The sequence below is a fragment of the Myxine glutinosa genome, chromosome 6 (genome assembly GCF_964187855.1).
Source record: "Myxine glutinosa chromosome 6, kmMyxGlut1.1, whole genome shotgun sequence".
NCBI lineage: Eukaryota > Metazoa > Chordata > Myxini > Myxiniformes > Myxinidae > Myxine > Myxine glutinosa.
In genome coordinates, this window is record NC_136266.1 from 177,389,620 (window position 1) to 177,407,507 (window position 17,888).

Here is a 17,888-nt window from a genome sequence, read left to right on the forward strand (position 1 = left end):
AGGAGCTAGGTAAGCTCGGGTGGCAACTACAGTGGTGGAGGTGTGCAGGTGGGTAGACCTGCTGGGAGAGCTGCACGACCCAGCCCAGAAATTGTGCAAGGGCACCGGGAGATGAATCGGGGGAGTGAGACCCCAAATTGAGAAGCACCACAGTTTGGTCAATGGGAATTGGTTTTTAGAACCCATAGTGTAAGTTGGCCAATGGATTGTCAGGGAAAGACCCCGGGTAGTGTAAAGTGTGTTAAAGTCATTTAGAGGATAGTTAGGATTGAAGTCTCCTCGCACCATCTGCATCCACTCACCTGAGGTGACGTAACTCCACACCATGCCATGTTTTATTATTTTTATTGTGCACATGTTTGGAATGTGAGACGCATCATGACGTGGGTGTGACATTGTGCTGATGTTCCATCTCTCCCTCCTTATGAGGATTGATGATGAATTGGGTGATGGCAAATTTTGGTTAGAGGGATTGTGGGGACGAATTTGGTGTAGGAGATATGGGGAAGATGTGACAGTAGTGACGAATTTGTAAATGTGTAGATTTTTGTAAATATGGGGTAAGGGCAAGGGTAGTGTCGGTGACAGGGGGGGGTGACGTACGGTAGGGACGAGCTTTCTCACTTCGCTCTCCGTACGCACTTCACCTTGCATTGCCTTATTGATGTGTACCCTTGTGACCTTACCCCTTGCTCATCTGTCTTTATCCCCTTTTGTCTCCCACATGAGGACCTGTGCGCCTTTGGGCGCCGAGGGGAGCGTGCGTGAGTCGGCCATTGTGCGCCCGAACCTCTCGCAACCACAGCTGTCTGCATCGATGCACCACATTATGGACCACACGTCTGTGGCCGAGCACCACGTATGGACCCCATGGGTTGGGGCATGGCCCCTCTGCTGGAACCGGCCATGAAGGCCCGAAATCTTGTTGGCGGACCTTGGCCACAGGGCACCGATGCCCCACAGGTGAACCACACTAGTCGGCCCCTGTGGGCCATAAATAAATAAAAATGGACACATTGGGTGCATTTCATTTTATGTGCAAATAGGCCGCCAGCAAAGAAGATGACAACAACTGGAAGAAATAGTAATAGCCAGCAGAGGGAGCCGAAGAGCAAGAGACCACCTGCAGGGTTAGGGGTTGTTGATTTATTTTTATTGATGAACAATGATGACTGTGCACCGATTGGTGCTTGAGGGTGCTTTGGTGCGTTTTGGGTGCTTTAATGGTGCATTGATGCAGAGCAGACTGTCTCCCCCCCCAGAAAGAACAATCACAGGTCCTGGGTTGCGTTTTGTAAATAAAGTAGCGTCAATTGTAAATAATGCTCCCCACCGTCAGTGTGTAGTTTAAAGACCAATCCGCAATTCGGTTAGCTGTGGGCGTAAGTCTATTAGGTAGGGTGCAATGGAGCAGCGGGACATATTTATTTATGTTTTAAAACTGTCGCACTCAGGGTCAGGTTAAATGTAGAGGGAACTACACCTACGTGTCACACTAAATTAAAGTTATAGGCCCGGGATGTGCCTAAGAGGAGGAGGGTGCAGTGTTGCGGAAATGAGGATTGTGTTTTTTTATTGTGTGTATTATGAATTATTGTTTAGTCTGAGCCCTCCTTGCTCCAGTGTGTATAAAGTTCAAAGGGCGTTCCGGTAGTTAATTCCATAAAGCATACATGAAGGACACTATAATATCCCTGTTCAGTAGTTTATATCCTTATTATGTGTTTTAGGGTAAGGCCTTGTCTTCCATTAAAATGACACTCCATTGCACCAAGTGAAATAGATAGATTCCCTTCATTCCCATTCCCAAAAACCTCCATTTCCCCTTTCGTCATGGCCAAGCCTCAATCTGCCAATTACATCCCCTCCAAGTCTCCATTGCCAACTGCACTGGGCAGTTGGCCAGTTTGTTACAGCTGTGGGTTGTTTTCGCCCCAAAGCCGCCATTGAACATGTGCTCGGGTTGGGGAAGAAAGGCGTGCCCGCCCGTCGTCATCAAGGGCGGAGCCAGAGGGTCGCGCGACCAACCAGGGCCGAGGTGAGCACACCGATGTGCGTGTCCTAAAAGCCGGCGGCTTAATTGCCGGAGGCGCTATAAAGGCGCGCGCGCAAGAAGTTGCGACGAGGTCCATGACAGGAGGTCCATGACAAGAGCAGAGCTGAGTTGTGTGGTTTTGGGAAAGAGCTGGGTTGGTCGTCAGTGGTGGTCAGTGGTTGCGTTGAGTTGTCGGTGGTGAAGAGTGGTTGGACCAGGAAAGAGAGAGGAGAGAACCCGTCACGCCAGACCCCCCACCAGCGCGTCGGCTCCACCAAGCAGCTCGGACCCGTGATCCCGCGCACACGACAGGATCGGTGGCATCAGCGGCCGTCGAGGTCCAGCCCGACGTCCCGTGCGGGATCAAGCTCCAGCCACACACCTCCTTCCAGCCAATCCTGCCTGCAATTTCCCCATTCGTGTACGTGAGTTTGTTCTGTTTGTTTTGTCCCTGGGAATAAAGTAAGACTGCATAGGATAAGCTAGTAATTTTCACTGTGTCACCTGCTGTTTCAATGTTCCCTGTACATAACCGTGACTGCTCCTTTTGCTTGTGTGTGTAAATAATAAATCCCGTTGCTCTTCTGTACGTCTTCTTCTTCCTCTTTACATTCGGTCGCTTTAGAGTTTTCCATGTTGAATATCTGTGGCGCGATACGGCCAACGTTCGGGTGAATCGGGGAAACTGTTAGGTCGCGGTGCCATCCGCTCGGCAAACATAACATCCTTAACCGCGGACCGTAAATATATATATATATATATATATATATATATATATATATATATATATATATATATATATATATATATATATATATATATATATATATATATATATATATATATATATACATACATACACATACATATATATATATATATATATATATATATATATATATATATATATATATATATATATATATATATATATATATATATATATATATATATATATATATATATATATATATATATATTGCGGTTTTAGAACCCACACTTGTAAATAAATAATCACTTGTAAATATGACATTAAAGGTTGCACCCCTAGTTAGTCCACAAGCAACACGTAGGCCACCATAGGAACTCAGTTATTTCATTATTATGTGTTTTAGTTAATGCCGTGTTTCCAATAATTGAATCTGCGTTGCTTCAATCAAATAAGGAGTCAGCCCTTTCGTCCATTTTGCGACCTCCCTCTCCAAGCGACGCCATTACGCGCCTTTGTTAGCAGCGTTCGCTGCCTTGCTGCTGAGCTCGCTCAAACGACGCCATTAACCATGCGGTCAGGCTCGAGGAAGAAGGGGGCGGAACGCCAAGAACAAGGTGTGGCCTGTCAACCAGCCGTCAAAGGCGTGGCCGGTAAGCCCTCACCAACCAACCAGGGCTGAGGTGAGATCGCTGGCGGGCGTGGTTTTGGAGCGCGTGGAGTGATCTTGGCTCGCGTAATATAAGCGTGAACGAAAAGCCCTTTCACAGGACTGGTGGGAGAGCGCGCATTGCAAGGGACTATTCAGTGGCGCTCATTACAAATGAACTTGGGAGGACCTGTTGGAGGCGCGCACATTTGCGAAGGAGGACTCGCTCGCTGGCGCTTTTAAGAGAACCTTGGAGAGGGTGTGTTTGGCACGCTGGTGCAGTTATTACGTACGCTGAAGGACACCAGCCTCCCCCCGCTATATGTAAGGTCCGCTCGTGTCCAACTACGCGCAGAGCTGCCTGCCGGGTTTCGCCCGTGGGACCGGAGCCTCGACCTCATCGCCTGGACCATCCACCTGGACCTTCCACCCTACCAGCTACAATCCCCGTGTGAGTGTGTCTGTTTGTCTGGGGTATAGAATAAGACTGTAATAAGACTGCCCTGTGTCCTGCTTCTTCTTCTTCTTCCTGGACATCCTTTTGTTTCCTCTTTCCTCCTGTATATTTGTAATAAATTACCTTGTTCTTTCTTGGTTTTCCCTAATCCGATCACATCCGTCCTTTCTCTCAATTGAGTACCTGTGGCGTGATTAGGAACCGCTCAGAATCGGGTTTAGTCTTTGTTAATCGCTCGGACTGCGGATTGCTAACCGCTCGGCATTATCCATCATATCCGTGGTTCGAGCGGGAGTTATTCCCTTGTTTCTGGCTGGCGTTAGTACTTAGGTAGCAGCGAACCCTTAGGCCTAGCAAACCCTACCTAACGCCGTGCCGGGAAGGACATTATAGCTTCCCAGGACTCGGGACGGCCAGCTAAAAGGACAAGGGGATTAACCCCTCCTTGATAAAGGGAGAGCCGACCCCCGAGATCCGTAACTATATATATATATATATTTTGGATTGGTGGAAAGTAAAGGGGAAGGGAAAAGTCGAGAGGAAGGAAGAAGGAGGTAAATGTCGGTGGAAATGATCGGAGTGGTTGTTGTGAACCTCACTCATTCTGTGATTGACGCAACGTATAACTGACTCGTGTCTGTATTTGGCAAATAAGTTGACTTTACTTTTCACTTGACTTGGCCTGACATTTGAGGTTTTAAGTTTTTGGGGTGTGTGTATATATTTATATGTAGTATTTATAAGTGGTACTGTGTGGGTGGATCGAGTGCAGCCACCCGGCATCATTTTCGGTGGGCACGTCTACCGCTGATGCAATGCCTCTCCATAACCAGTTATCTGGTACTCATTTTGCCGACCTCGGAAGGATGACAGGCTGAGTTAACCCCACCTGGTGTTAATTATATGGGATTCGAACTCAGGACCTTAGGATCCAAAGCCAGCCGCCCTAACCATTAGGCCAACACCAGGCATAAGTGGTACTCAAGACAAATAATTATTGTTATCCAATGATGTACAATTGTGACCAATTATATCTTTTTTATAACCCTATTTTTGAGCGTCTGTTTGTTCGGTCGTGCCTCATGGACAGCTTAAGGAAGTGACTTGGAGAGGGAAGAGGGGCTCCATGGGGGGTGACTTTTCACGACAAAAAACATGGGTGCATGATTTAGACGAGGGGTGTGCCCAAGGGGTGTGGCAGCGGAGCGTGGCCTCCTCTGACTATAAAAAGCCCACTACACACACGTCACTGACTATTTATTTTCTGGGCAAGGCCGGGTAACTCTGCTAGTACGACATATATATCAGGTTGACTCGGTCTGTGATATTTGTTAACTTTTGTTTCACTTTAAAGGCCTCGACCATTGTATTTTTGGTAACCTTATTGAAATGCTTTTTCAAGTGCTTTTTCTGGTCTTCATCAATTAATCTCTCCGACTCTCTGGAAAATCCTCTCTATCTCTTTGCTGATGACTCCACTCTCTGCCGCTCTATTCCTCATCCCTCAGATCGGCAGTCTGCAGCCTCCTCACTCTCTGCAGACCTCGACAAAATCACAGACTGCTCAAACAAGTGGAACATGTCTATCAATCCTGACAAATCTCACACTCTTACTATGTCTCTCCGAAAAGACCAACTGGAAAACCCTCCCATCTACTTTCTGAACAATCCTCTCCAAGAAGCTCTGTCACTCAAGCTTTTGGGTCTCACTATCTGCCATGATCTATCTGCCATGATCTTTCCTGGGAAAACCATGATCCATGATCTTCACGCTGTTGAAACCAAAGCTTTCAGAATCATTGGAATCTCCCACGATGAAGTTAACTCTGAGGGCCTTTCACTCACACACCGCAGGGAGATTTGTGGTCTTTGTCTTCTGCAGACTCCTATCTGGCCTCGCTGCCCCAGCTCTCTCTGTGCTCGGTCCCCCAAATATTCCTACAGGTGGCACAATATCTGCTAGCAACCCTCTTATGGTGAAACTGCCAAAATCAAGACTCTCTGCTCACCTTCCTCTTTCATTCCTCTTTTCTCCTGCCTCTTGTAAAAACTCCCTCACTCTCTTCAATCCCACTCCTCACTCCAGGTCTTTAAAACAGCTGTTCACCACCCCTTCCAACTCAGTGTAAATCTTTCATACCTGTGTAGAAAATCGTGTTGATTTGTGTCGTATCTTTTGAGGCCTTGTAGGCCTACCGTGTCAGACCTTGAGGCTTTGTTTTTCTCTCAGCGGTCCGTCGTTTGTGCTCCAATAACTTTCGTTCTCAGTTTTTCCCAGTCTTTTCACCCCATTGCCAACTTCCTTGTTTAAAATCTCAACTAAAAAAGAAACAAAAAAAACAAACAAAAAAAACCATTTCCTTCTCTGTTCTTATTCGTTGTTCTTATTCGTTTATTCGTTCTTATTCGTTCGTTCGTTCTTCGACCACGTGTTTCTCCCCCATTTCCCCAGATAGTTTTCACTGTTAAACTTTAAAATGTTTTACCTTTCTGTTTCCCCTGAAGTACTGTATTCTGTCGTATATTATAACACCTTCTTCTTCTTCTTCTTTAAAAGATTGCTTTCGACTTGCTCACCAAATCTATTCATCCCCAAAAAAAATTCCATCTCTTCCAGTGCCTCTTTCATACATTCCCTAAACTCTCCTGCACTCCACCCCCCTTCCAGCGTCCTTAAACGTATTTTTAACTCGAAGGTCACAAGAAACTCATTTTGCAATGAATGTTCGTTTCCCATTAATCGTACACTTTCCAAAATCCAATCTCACCCCTGCCCTCCAAATCTTCCCCATCACCCCTCCCCTCCAAATCTTCCCCATCACCCCTCCCCTCCAAAACTTCCCCATCACCCCTCCCCTCCAAATCCTCCCCATCACCCATCCCTTTCAAAAATCTCCCCCCTTGCCCCTTCCCTCCTAAACTCCACCCAGACCCCTCCCCTCCTCGACTCCTCCTCGCCCCTCCCCTCCAAATCTCCCCCATCTCCCAACCCTTTCAAATCCCTCCCCTTGTCCCTTCCCTCCTAAACTCCCCCCTCGCCCATCCCCTTCAAATCTCCCCACCCTCATTTCTTCTCCATTTCTTCTCCATTTCCCCCCTCTCACCCCTCCTCCTCAAAGCGTCCTCCCCGCTTCTTCCCCCTTCCAACTCTCACCTCCCTCTCCCCCAACCTTCTGCCTCGCTCCTCCCCCTCCTCAAATAACACCTCATTGTGCCTCACCCAATCACCATCAAACCTTTTGTCCACCCCATCCTTCCCTTTCTCAGAGCTATTCTGAAATCTCTGACACACTTTCAACAGCTCTCCCTACCTCTTCCTCCTCTTCCACATCTTACCCTCCCCCTCCTCCCCCCTGTTCTGTATCCGATGCTCCCCCTTCCTCTTCTTTAACGGTATGGACCTCAAACATCCGGGGCCTTCGTTCAAACTTAACTGATCTCTCCATACAGGTTGCTTCTGACAAACCAGACGTGATCTGCTTAACAGAAACTTTCCTCCTTCATGATGTCTCTGATTCCTTAGTATCTCTCCCGGGTTACTCCCTCCTCCGGTATGATAGACCTGAGCCTCGTCCGGGAGGTGGGGTTGCTATCTTTATCAAAAACTCTCTTTCTCACTCGCCCTGCACTGCCCTCTCTCCACCTCACCCCCAGGAATACCTCTGGCTACGGCTTCCCCTTCGCTCCCACCTCTTGTTCATATGTGTGTTGTACCATCCACCAAACAGTGATGACTCCGTCTTCATCTCGCTGTCTGATAATATGGACCAACTTCTATCTACTCATCCCAACTCTCTCTTCCTCATATGTGGTGATTTCAATTGTCACCATGCCAGTTGGCTGGGTGTGGGTACCTCTCTCACCAGCCATGGCTCCTCAGCAAAGGACTTCTGCGACTCACTGGGACTGACACAATCTGTCAATTTCCCGACCCAGATCTCAGTCAACGGAGCATCTTCTCTTCTGGACTTGGTTATGATTAACTTCCCTGAAAATGTCTGCTGCTCTTCTTCTGCTCCAATCGGCTCATCTGATCATGTGCTTGTTAAAGTGGACATCTCTCTGACCATTCTCAGGGAGCCTCCTCAGCGTCGACGAGTCTGACATTTCACTCAGGCCAACTGGCACGGTCTTCAAGCAGCCATAAATCATCTGGACTGGTCTCTCATCTCTACCGCCTTTGACATCAACTCATCCTGGGAATTCTTCCAAAGTAAATTGCTCTCTCTCATGCACAGATTTATCCCATCTCGTCTTCAGTTGTCATACCCTTCCTCCCGTCCATGGTAAACGGTATCTTGTGGTGAGGCTGTTGCCCAGAAACAACTTGCCTTCGTCTCCTGGAAAGCAAATCCAACAGAAGGAAATCTCATTTCCTTTCACAAAGCCCGAAACAAGTGTGTGTCCACCCTCAGGAGAGCCAGGAAACAATATCTCTCCGTTCTCAAGACCGAACTCTCTTATATGTCTCCCTCTTCCAAATCCTGGTGGCGTCTGGTCAAATCTGTTTCTGGTGTTTGTTCCCCCTCCATCCCCTCCCTTACCTCAAACGGCTACACAGCTGACTCCGCACGTGAACAAGCTGAATGCATCAACCCTGTGTTTGCCTCTAAATCTTGTGTTCCAAACCCATCCCGCTCTGTACCCACCGTACCCAGTCGTACCCAGCTGCTCCTGGACTCTGTGTCCTTTCCTCCTGACAAGGTGGAAAAGTTTCTGTCAACCCTCGACTCTGATTCTGCAACTGGACCTGACGGCATCGGCCCACGAGTCCTAAAATCCTGTTCTTCCGCTCTTTCACTCCCCCTCTCTGTTCTCTTCACCCTCTCTTTTGCTCAAGGTCATCTGCCATCTGCTTGGAAATCAGCCAACATCACCGCTTTCCACAAAAAAGGTGCAAAACAGATCCCAGCAACTACAGACCAATCAGCCTTCTCCCAATTATCAGCAAAGTCATGGAATCCATCATTGCTTCGGATATCAAATCCTTCCTTTTCGCCAATGGCTTGATCTCCGATCATCAATTTGGATTTAGACCAGGTCATTCTACTCTGGACATGCTCCTTCTGCTGTCTCAACAATGGATGGAGGTCCTCAATGCCAAACAGGAAATCAGAGCTGTCTCCCTCGACATATCACGTGCCTTCGATACGGTCTGGCACCCCGCTCTGCTCACCAAACTCTCCTTTGGTATCCATGGAAATCTCCACGCATGGCTGGCGGACTTCCTCTCTAGTCGTAGTCAACGTGTGGCCCTGAATGGGTTTCTCTCATCTCCTCTTCCTGTTCAGGCTGGAGTTCCCCAAGGCAGTGTTCTGGGCCCTGTGCTTTTTCTGGTCTTCATCAATGATCTCTCCGACTCTCTTGAAAATCCTCTCTATCTCTTTGCTGATGACTCCACTCTCTGCCGCTCAATTCCTCATCCCTCAGATCGGCAGTCTGCAGCCTCCACACTCTCTGCAGACCTAGACAAAATCACTGACTGGGCAAACAAGTGGAGCATGTCTTTCAATCCTGACAAATCTCACACTCTTACGATGTCTCTCCGAAAAGACAGACTGGACAACCCTCCCATCCACTTTCTGAATAATCCTCTCCAAGAAGCTCTGTCACTCAAGCTTTTGGGTCTCACTATCTGCTATGATCTTTCCTGGGAAAACCACATTTCAAATCTGGCCTCCATAGTCAGTCGCGGACTGGGCATCCTCCGTCGTGTGAAGTCCTTCCTTGGCACACCTGACCTCCTCACCACATTCAAGGCTTTCATCTGCAGCTCAATGGAATATTTGTTCAATATTTTCCCCCTCTGGGCCGGTGCTCCTGCCTCACACCTAGTTTGGCTTCACGCTGTTGAAACCAAAGTGTTCAGAATCATTGGAATCTCCCGCGATGAAGCTAACTCCAAGGGCCTTTCACTCATTCACCGCAGGCAGGTTGGTGGTCTTTCTGTCTTCTACCGACTCCTCTCCGGCCTTGCTCCCCCAGCTCTCTCTGGGCTCTGTCCCCCAAATATTCCTACAGATCGCACAACATCTGCCTGCAACCCTCTTCTGGTTAAACTGCCAAAATCAAGACTCTCTGCTCACCTTCACTCCTTCATTCCTCTTTTCTCCCACCTCTGGAACAAACTCCCCCACTCCCTTCAATCCCACTCCTCCCTCTAGGTCTTTAAAACAGCTGTTCACCACCATCTCTTATCTTCCCCCATCCAAAACCTTGATCTTTTCTACCCCCACTAATTTCACCCCAAATCCACTGTTTTGAAATACCAACTTCTTTCCTCGAAGTCCTTGGTGTCCTTGTGTTTATACTTCTCCCACCCCCCGCCTTCCCACGTCTCCTCCCCCCAAGCCCTCTCCCTCCCACACATTCCCGATGTCCCTGCTCTCAAATGTTGTGTTTGTGTGCCTCCGCTTCTCTCCCCATCTTGTCTCCCGCTCCCCTTTTTATTTCCTTTGTTTGTTTGTCTGATTTGTTTGTGTGATAAATGTTAGCTCCTTCACGAGCCTCGATTATGTATCCCCCAAAAAAAAAAAAACCTCTTATCTTCCCCCATCCAAAACCTTAATCTTTTCTACCCCCATTAATTCACCCCAGGTCCACTTTTTTGAAATACGTACTTTTTTCCTGGAAGTCCTAGCAGTGTCTGTTTTTTGTTTTTTTTATCACTACCATCTCCCCCCTCCCCCCCCCCCCCCTTCCCAATCCTTTTCCTCCAATCCCTTTCCCTCCCACAGATCTCCCCATGTCCCTGTTCTCTACTCTTGTACTTGTGTGCTTCCCTCTCTCTCACCCCCCCCCCCCCCCCCCATCTTGTCTCCCACTCCCATTAGTATATGTTTTTTATGTGTCCGTTTGTTTTTTTGTGATTAATGTTAGCTCTTACATGAGCCTCGATCTTGTATACAAAAAAAACGTCTCTCTGTGTCGGCATGTATGCATTTCATATGTTTATTTGAACTGCGTAAAGCATTTCTTGAAGAATTGTATTTAGACATTTAATTCAAAGTAGACTTTTTATTCTACCTGCAGAAATGCACAGAAAGGTTTAATGGACCTGTACCTGTGGGTAAAAGGAGCAATGGAGCCGACAAACGATGCTGAGTGGAAAGGCTCTGTACTCATTGTGGATGACTTGAGTTGCTTTTCAATGCTGAGTGTGCCATTGCAAGCAATTCTTCATTTTGTTCACTACCTTCGAACCTTGTTGTGTATACAACTACAGGTAAATCTGCCACCGTACCTCCCTGTGTCTCATAATGAAGTAGACTTTGCACATATCATATTACACACTATCATTGGATATACCTGGGTAAAAATGTGATACTTGAGAACAGCTTGAAGAGATTTAAATCAAACTTGGTGCAGGTATGTATAATGATGTGATAATGTCGGAGGAGGCATATCGGCTGAAGTCGCAGCATCAAACAGTGCTGTTCTCGTTTGTGGCATGCTTCGGGATGGACACGCTTGTTGTACGCTTGCTGTTACTGCTTGACACAAACATTCCCTTTAATTACGATCGTGATGAAAATGTATGCGGGAGCTAACGTTACTGTCACTGTCAGTCAGGGCAATGAATCGGGACTCAGAATATTTTAGATGGAGGTTGGTCTTTCTGATTTGGAATGTGATGCACTGAAATGATCGTCATTAACTATAAAAATCCTAAAGAATTCCCATGTTTCTAAACACATGCCATGTTGAGGTGTATAGATCAGCTTAATAGGTCCTTCCACAGCATGGAAATGTAATATTCCAAAATAAAGAAGAAAAATTATGATAACATTGTAACAAAGCATATATTAATGAATACTAATAATATTAACAAAAATAATAACAAGTACAGATACATTCAAAGTACACCGCTCCCATGCTAAATAATTAAATATCCCCCGGCGCAGCATTGGCAGCAAAAACACGAGTGTTCTGCACTAAGTAAGAGTGATAGACGTGCTGAGTGACATCAGAGACAGAGAACTGTTGGAGCTCCTGTTCACGATGACTTAGTCATGACAGTGGTATCAAAGGATAGCAGCCATGAGCAGCCATGGAAATTCCAATCCACACCATCTAGTGATGCAAATGTCTTTCACCACTCGCACCAAACAGCGGACTCTCTAAGTAACATGTCATCGTCATCAAGCTAACCTACTTTGGTCCACTGCCGGATAACAGCCTCCCGAAACTCTCGTTGAGTACTTTTTGGCACACTCTCATTGCTTGCCAACTGCGAGTTGGCCAGAGAATCTGAGTAGGCCAGGGTGCCAGCAATAACTCACCTACTCTGCTTGAAAGACTTTGTGGGATATTTGGTATACACAAGCCAATGCTCGCAGACGGGTCCCTAGCTCAGCGTTCAACCGAGGCACGACACGCTTTGTAATGCAATACCCTACCCGTAAAGCACCGACCCTAAGGTTGGAAGTCGGGTCAATAATCAAATCCGGCTAGACAGCTCAAAGATGAGTGTGCTACTTCTTCACCAACCTGTCAAACAAGTAATATTTAGTTAGTCCTAAATCATAAAATGTATAAAAAAGGCCAGCGCTGCTTTTTGTCAACCTCTGTCATCACATGTGATTGGGTGGTGTTTACTGAAATATCTCGTGTCGGTGGCTTTTCGAATGAAGGTCCATAGGGTTTCACTATCTGTGTCGATGGTTCTGGCGTTGTGTCGGTGGTCTCACACCCGTTGAAGTGAATGGGTGTGCTTTTGATTGGCAGGGTGATTTGGTGATGCTTCTGGCTACTGCTGAAGATTGTGTTGATGAAGAGGAAGAATTTCTGTTGAAATCTCTTTCACACAACAGTAGTGTGATTGTGCACGTGGAAGGTTTATCAACGGGTGCCTGCAAAGAGATTCACGGTCAGGTAAGTCTGAATGTCACCCAAAATCTATAATTTCACGTTTCAGTGTGGTGCATACCTGGGGAAGTAAAAAAGTGTAAAATCTGGACTTCATCTTTTCTTGGATAATACAAATACACATCGGACAAAATATAAGGAATCGTAACAAGTTCAGGGGTACATGTGGTCATAGTGCCACACTTGCCACACACAAGGGCAAAATGTATGAGGCGCATCTTCACCAGGTTTAACAACATCAAAATGACTTCCTGATGCGGATTTTGAAGATCTGTGACCTCAACAAGCCAGCCTAACGTTTTCGTAAAGCAATGTTCTGAGCTTTGCATTACTGTTTGTCTTTGGAATTTTTAAAAAGTGATTTAAGGCCGGTTTTGGAGTTTGCATAAAAATCACATGCAGAACAAGGTCATTTGTAAGAGAGAATAGTTGAGGGCTGGCAGGATGGCCAAGAGGCACGCACACTTGCCTCTGAGCTGTCTAGCCTGGGTTTGAATCCCGACCCAGCTATAAATTACCATCCTGATGTTCCGCAGGCAGGGAAATTCATCAATGTGTGTGCCATTCCTCAGATAGGCGTTAAACTGGGCGTCCCGTCGACTGCCATTAGTCTGTGGACGTTAAAGACCGCACGGTGTCCTTGGTGAAAAGTGGGTGAGCTCTTGCCGACACCATGGCCAAATTACAAATCCTTGCCCTAACTACTGCTGGGAAGGCAATGGCAATCCCTCCCCCTCCGCCAGGATACCCCTTGCTCAGGAAGCTGCTTCGGCGGTACCGACGCTCTGTGAGGAGTATGGTACATCAGAGAAAAAGAGAGTTTACCTTGTACATTGATTACAAGAACATTAGTAGACTCTGTTTAAATCAACGCAGATTACGAGATTCCAATCCAACAAGGTGTTAATTCAGATTGGAACACAGAGGTAAACTCAGGGGTAAAAAGTTTTAATGTAAGGCCGAAAAAAATATGTTGCTGGTCTCTGGTCAGACCAAAGTTCTAGAATTGATGCGGCCATGCGGGTTTTTTCTTTTCTTGAAAAGCATGGATTGCACATATAAAGGTGTTGTTTTTTGTGTCCTCGTGCCTTGCGGTCCTCCTCATCTGTCGTGGCGCCGTCCAGAGAGAAATTAAAGACAGCCAATGGGACTGGTAGGCGTTTTTGTAAATAATGAACACAAGCTTAAGTTATTTTAAAATGTATTTATTCTGAAAATTATTAAGTTCTTCAAGCATATTATAGACTGCCATTTCGTTCTCGAGATCGCCTCGCCGTACCGTCAAACATTCCAATGCGTCGATCGTGTCAACACTGCGCATGCGCAAGTGGTCTAACAGGCCGATGGTCTCCCACGATCTCTTCTCCCAGTCCACCAGATTATCAGACACTTACAACTTCATGACAGACGAGATAGGATCCAGGCCTAACTAATGAGACCACCCGCAGCTCTCTCGGCCTTCTGGTTGCTTCACACGAACCCGATAAAGAACGTCTTCGTTTCAATAAATGACAATATCCAGCCGATTGGATTCATGACGTCACGGCACACAACACTCCTCATATCTTTGGAACGGCTAGTTGGATTTGGACAAACTAAACGGAGTTTGGTAGGGGAGAACCGTGCGTGAACGACGATACCAATGGCGACCCTCACAGCCCCGTATTTCCCGAGATAGCGCACCGGCCCGGCAACAACATGCGCGCGCTGTTGTAGGTACCGTTGGAAATTTGAAAAAAAAAATATTGTTGACGTGCAGGGTCAAAATCGATGCGCGCACTGACCAGAGACCGGAAATATATTTTTCTCAGCCTAAAGTTGAGTTATTTTGTTTTCTGATAGTATCCTCTGTGGCACAGGGTGAGATCTGGTATTGTTCCCCATGTGTTATGAGGGTAAAAACGTTACAATTGCATGTGTGTGCGTGCTCGGACTTGTATCCCCGGCCGGATATCACATTTCATTGTACACAAGTTAGACTGCTGTTGGCTTAACGGTTAGGGTGTTGGCTTTGGATCCTGAGTTTGAATCCCGGTCGATCGCTGAATTAACGCCAGGGGGGGTTGACTCAGCCTGTCATTCTTCCAAGGTCGGCAAATTGAGTACCAGCTCACTGGTAATTGGGGCACTGCATCAGCGGCACAATCGGGCTTCCAGAGAAATGATGCAACCAGCAGCCACAGGCTGCATATGAAACTATATGGTATTCATAGAATACTTACCCTGCGCAGTCAACTTGTTGCGAGCCAACTCCTCTGTTTTTGAACATTTTTTTATTTATTTGATCCAATATGGCTGCCAGACCCTAACCCTAACCTGAACACGTGAGCGATGACATCACAAATTTATTTTCTCTAATATAAGTGTTGCCAGTTGCATAGATCACACTCAATACATTTCAAACTGATCAGACTAAGCGTTGACCCTGTCGAATTATGATGTCATAACTATGGCACCAATGACGTCATCGTTAACAACACCTATTCCCCATATGGAGTTCTTTACAATGAGCCATGTTTCTATTTTTTCCATAGAGCGGTTTTGGAGATATAGAGGTGCAACATTTTTCGGTTTTTCCAAGATGGCGCCTGTACCACATGACCTATGACGTCATGATTATCATTAAAATATTCTAAAGGAGGAGGCGCTCCAATTGTGAAAATTTCGTGTCCATCAGACCAACAGCTGCTGAAAAAAAAATTAATAATGAACATATGTATAAGTGTTGTATTTGTCGAATTATGACGTCATAACGAAGGCACCGATGACATCATCATTAACATATCTTATTCCCCATGGGGAGTAGTTGATAATGAGCCAGGTCTCAATTTTTTCCATGGAGTGCTTTCAGAGATGTAGAGGTGTGAAGTTTTTCCAAGATGGCGCCTGTACCACGTGACCTATGACATCATAATAATCATTACAATATTCTACAGGAGGAGGCTCCTCCTATGGTAAAAATTTCATGTAAATCGGACTAACGGTTGCTGAGAAAATGAATTTTTAAAATGCAGATATGTACGGCACACGTACGCAACTGAATGCTTAACCCTGCTTTTCGCTTCGCGAGCGCAGGGTAACAACAACAACATTTGAAATAATTTGTGCTACTTGCCTCGCAGATGATGGTGACAAGCCCACGCAAGCCGAGCGACGTGCAAGTGTACCAGTACAAACTGTTGGACAAAGCGATTCAGCTATTTCCTCGTGGCACATCGTCGGCCGTGCTGTGACTGGGCAGTGGTTTGCTGTAACCTCTTCTGGAACCGACTTACCCTTGTTGTTAACGTGCTCTGCTACAACCGTTGGGGAAATCTTTACTCACTAAGGATTTATTCGAACGACCAAAAGTTGAGGTCATCTATCCTGTAAGGACGGAAGTTGTTGACATATTTTTGTTGCATTAATCCAAACGGTTTCTGACAAGGTGAGACGTGCTAATTTCATTGATAAACGTGAGACACACGTGGCTACTTTTGGACAATTTTTTCTCATGAAAAGTGAAGTCTAGCTGCCAACTAGAGCATCGTTGTTATATAGTTGCACTTCAGGATTGAAGCCCTATCTTTAACGTCATGCAGGTCATGCCTCTGACTAAGCCAAATTGCACATAAACGACAACATAACCACCCTTGGTGTATATAGTCCAGACTGTTAAACATTTCCTGATTTGTGCACATTGAGATCAACTAGGGCATGCCCGTACTATATATCTATCTAAAATTATATCCCCCCCCTCTATTTACATGAAATGGTTTGGTCCATTCGCAACGCCAAAGCGAACGGCGAACGGCTTGCGAGTACAGTGACAATCCCCCCCCCTCTATTTACATGAAATGGTTTCGTCCATTCGCAACGACCACAGAACCCCCCCCCTCTATTTACATGGAATGGTTTGGTCCATTCGCAACGCCGGCACACGCGATCGTTCGCTGCTCTCTGATTGGTTGAATCGTTTTTTGGACATAGCTCGGTAAGTAATTGTCCGATTAATATGAAACCTTGAAAAGGCACATCCTCGGGTCCCCAGCAATATACCTGGCAAGTGAAAAGTATATCGGACCCGTGGTTGTCGAGAAACAGCGGTCACAGACAGACAAACGTACAAACGTACAAACGTACAGAGATTACTGGAATTATAGATAGATTATATTCACATCATCATTGTCGACTCACTTCCCTCAGGGCTCATTATCATTATTATTATTATTATAGTGACGTTCGTATCACTGATGTGTAATGCTGCTCTCACCTTTGTCCAATGATGGTGGGTGGTTCAGGTGCAGCCACCTAGCTGCTGGTTGCATCATTTTTCTGTGGGCGTGTCAGCCGCTGATGCAATACCTCTCTATAACCAGTTATCTGGTACTCATTTCGCCGACTCGCGGAAGGATGACAGGCTGAGTCAACCCCACCTGGCGTTAATTCAACGGGATTCGAACTCAGGACCTTCGGATCCCAAGCCCGCCACCATAACCATTCAGGCCGACACCAGGTGATCCTGATGGTCCAGGTCCAATGACCAGGTCCAGGTCCAGGTCCAATGAGGACCAGGTCCAATGATGGAAATGCCCAAATTATTTGGATGCAATGCAGACGTACGCTCGGCCTACCAATAAAACTGAAACGCACACGATAACTATCAGACTCATCACAGTCACCTGTCTCTTTTAATCTGTGGATCAAACCCATTTGTTAACATTAATCTCAGGCTCATAGTGTAGCTTGTACAAAATTCACATGGAGGACACATAGATACTTGGTACACGTCAGTGTTCTTTATATGAATTACTTTGACATGAGTAGATATGTTACAAGCATGTGGTATTTGGGATTTTGACCACCTGGGCTCCCTGCATCATGAGTCAGGGATTCAGATGGGAATGCCAACAGGCCAATCCAAAATGTGAAGACCCGTACCTTTTTGGGGAAGGAGAGGGGTGGGATGTGGAGGAGTTGTATCCCAAATCCAGGCTTATGGGAGGAAAAGTTATTTTTGCCGAAAACACCCTTGATGCAGTCGATGGAAGTGGAAGTGGGAGTTGGGGGAAGGTGGATAATAGAGAAAGAAGGAAGCGCAATGCCACCAATAACAAGGCAGAGCTTACTCTGATGCCTCGCTATGGGGAACTTGTCAATGAGACATCCATAACGATACGAGGAAGCGATA

The 17,888-nt window shown here is 46.3% G+C and overlaps 1 protein-coding gene across 4 annotated transcripts in view; it reads left to right on the forward strand.

Moving 5' to 3' along the window:
- Nucleotides 1-17,357, forward strand: part of ELP6 (elongator acetyltransferase complex subunit 6) — a 63,232-nt gene extending 45,875 nt beyond the window's left edge. For all 4 annotated transcript variants that reach the window (XM_068118918.2, XM_068118919.2, XM_068118920.2 and 1 more), the window contains exons 6-8: nucleotides 10,883-11,075; nucleotides 12,578-12,724; nucleotides 15,841-17,357. In XM_068118918.2, the coding sequence (XP_067975019.1) occupies nucleotides 10,883-11,075; nucleotides 12,578-12,724; nucleotides 15,841-15,951 (451 nt within the window). In that variant the 3' untranslated portion in view covers nucleotides 15,952-17,357. The remainder of the gene's footprint in view (nucleotides 1-10,882; nucleotides 11,076-12,577; nucleotides 12,725-15,840) is intronic.
- The last annotated feature ends 531 nt before the right edge of the window (nucleotides 17,358-17,888 follow it).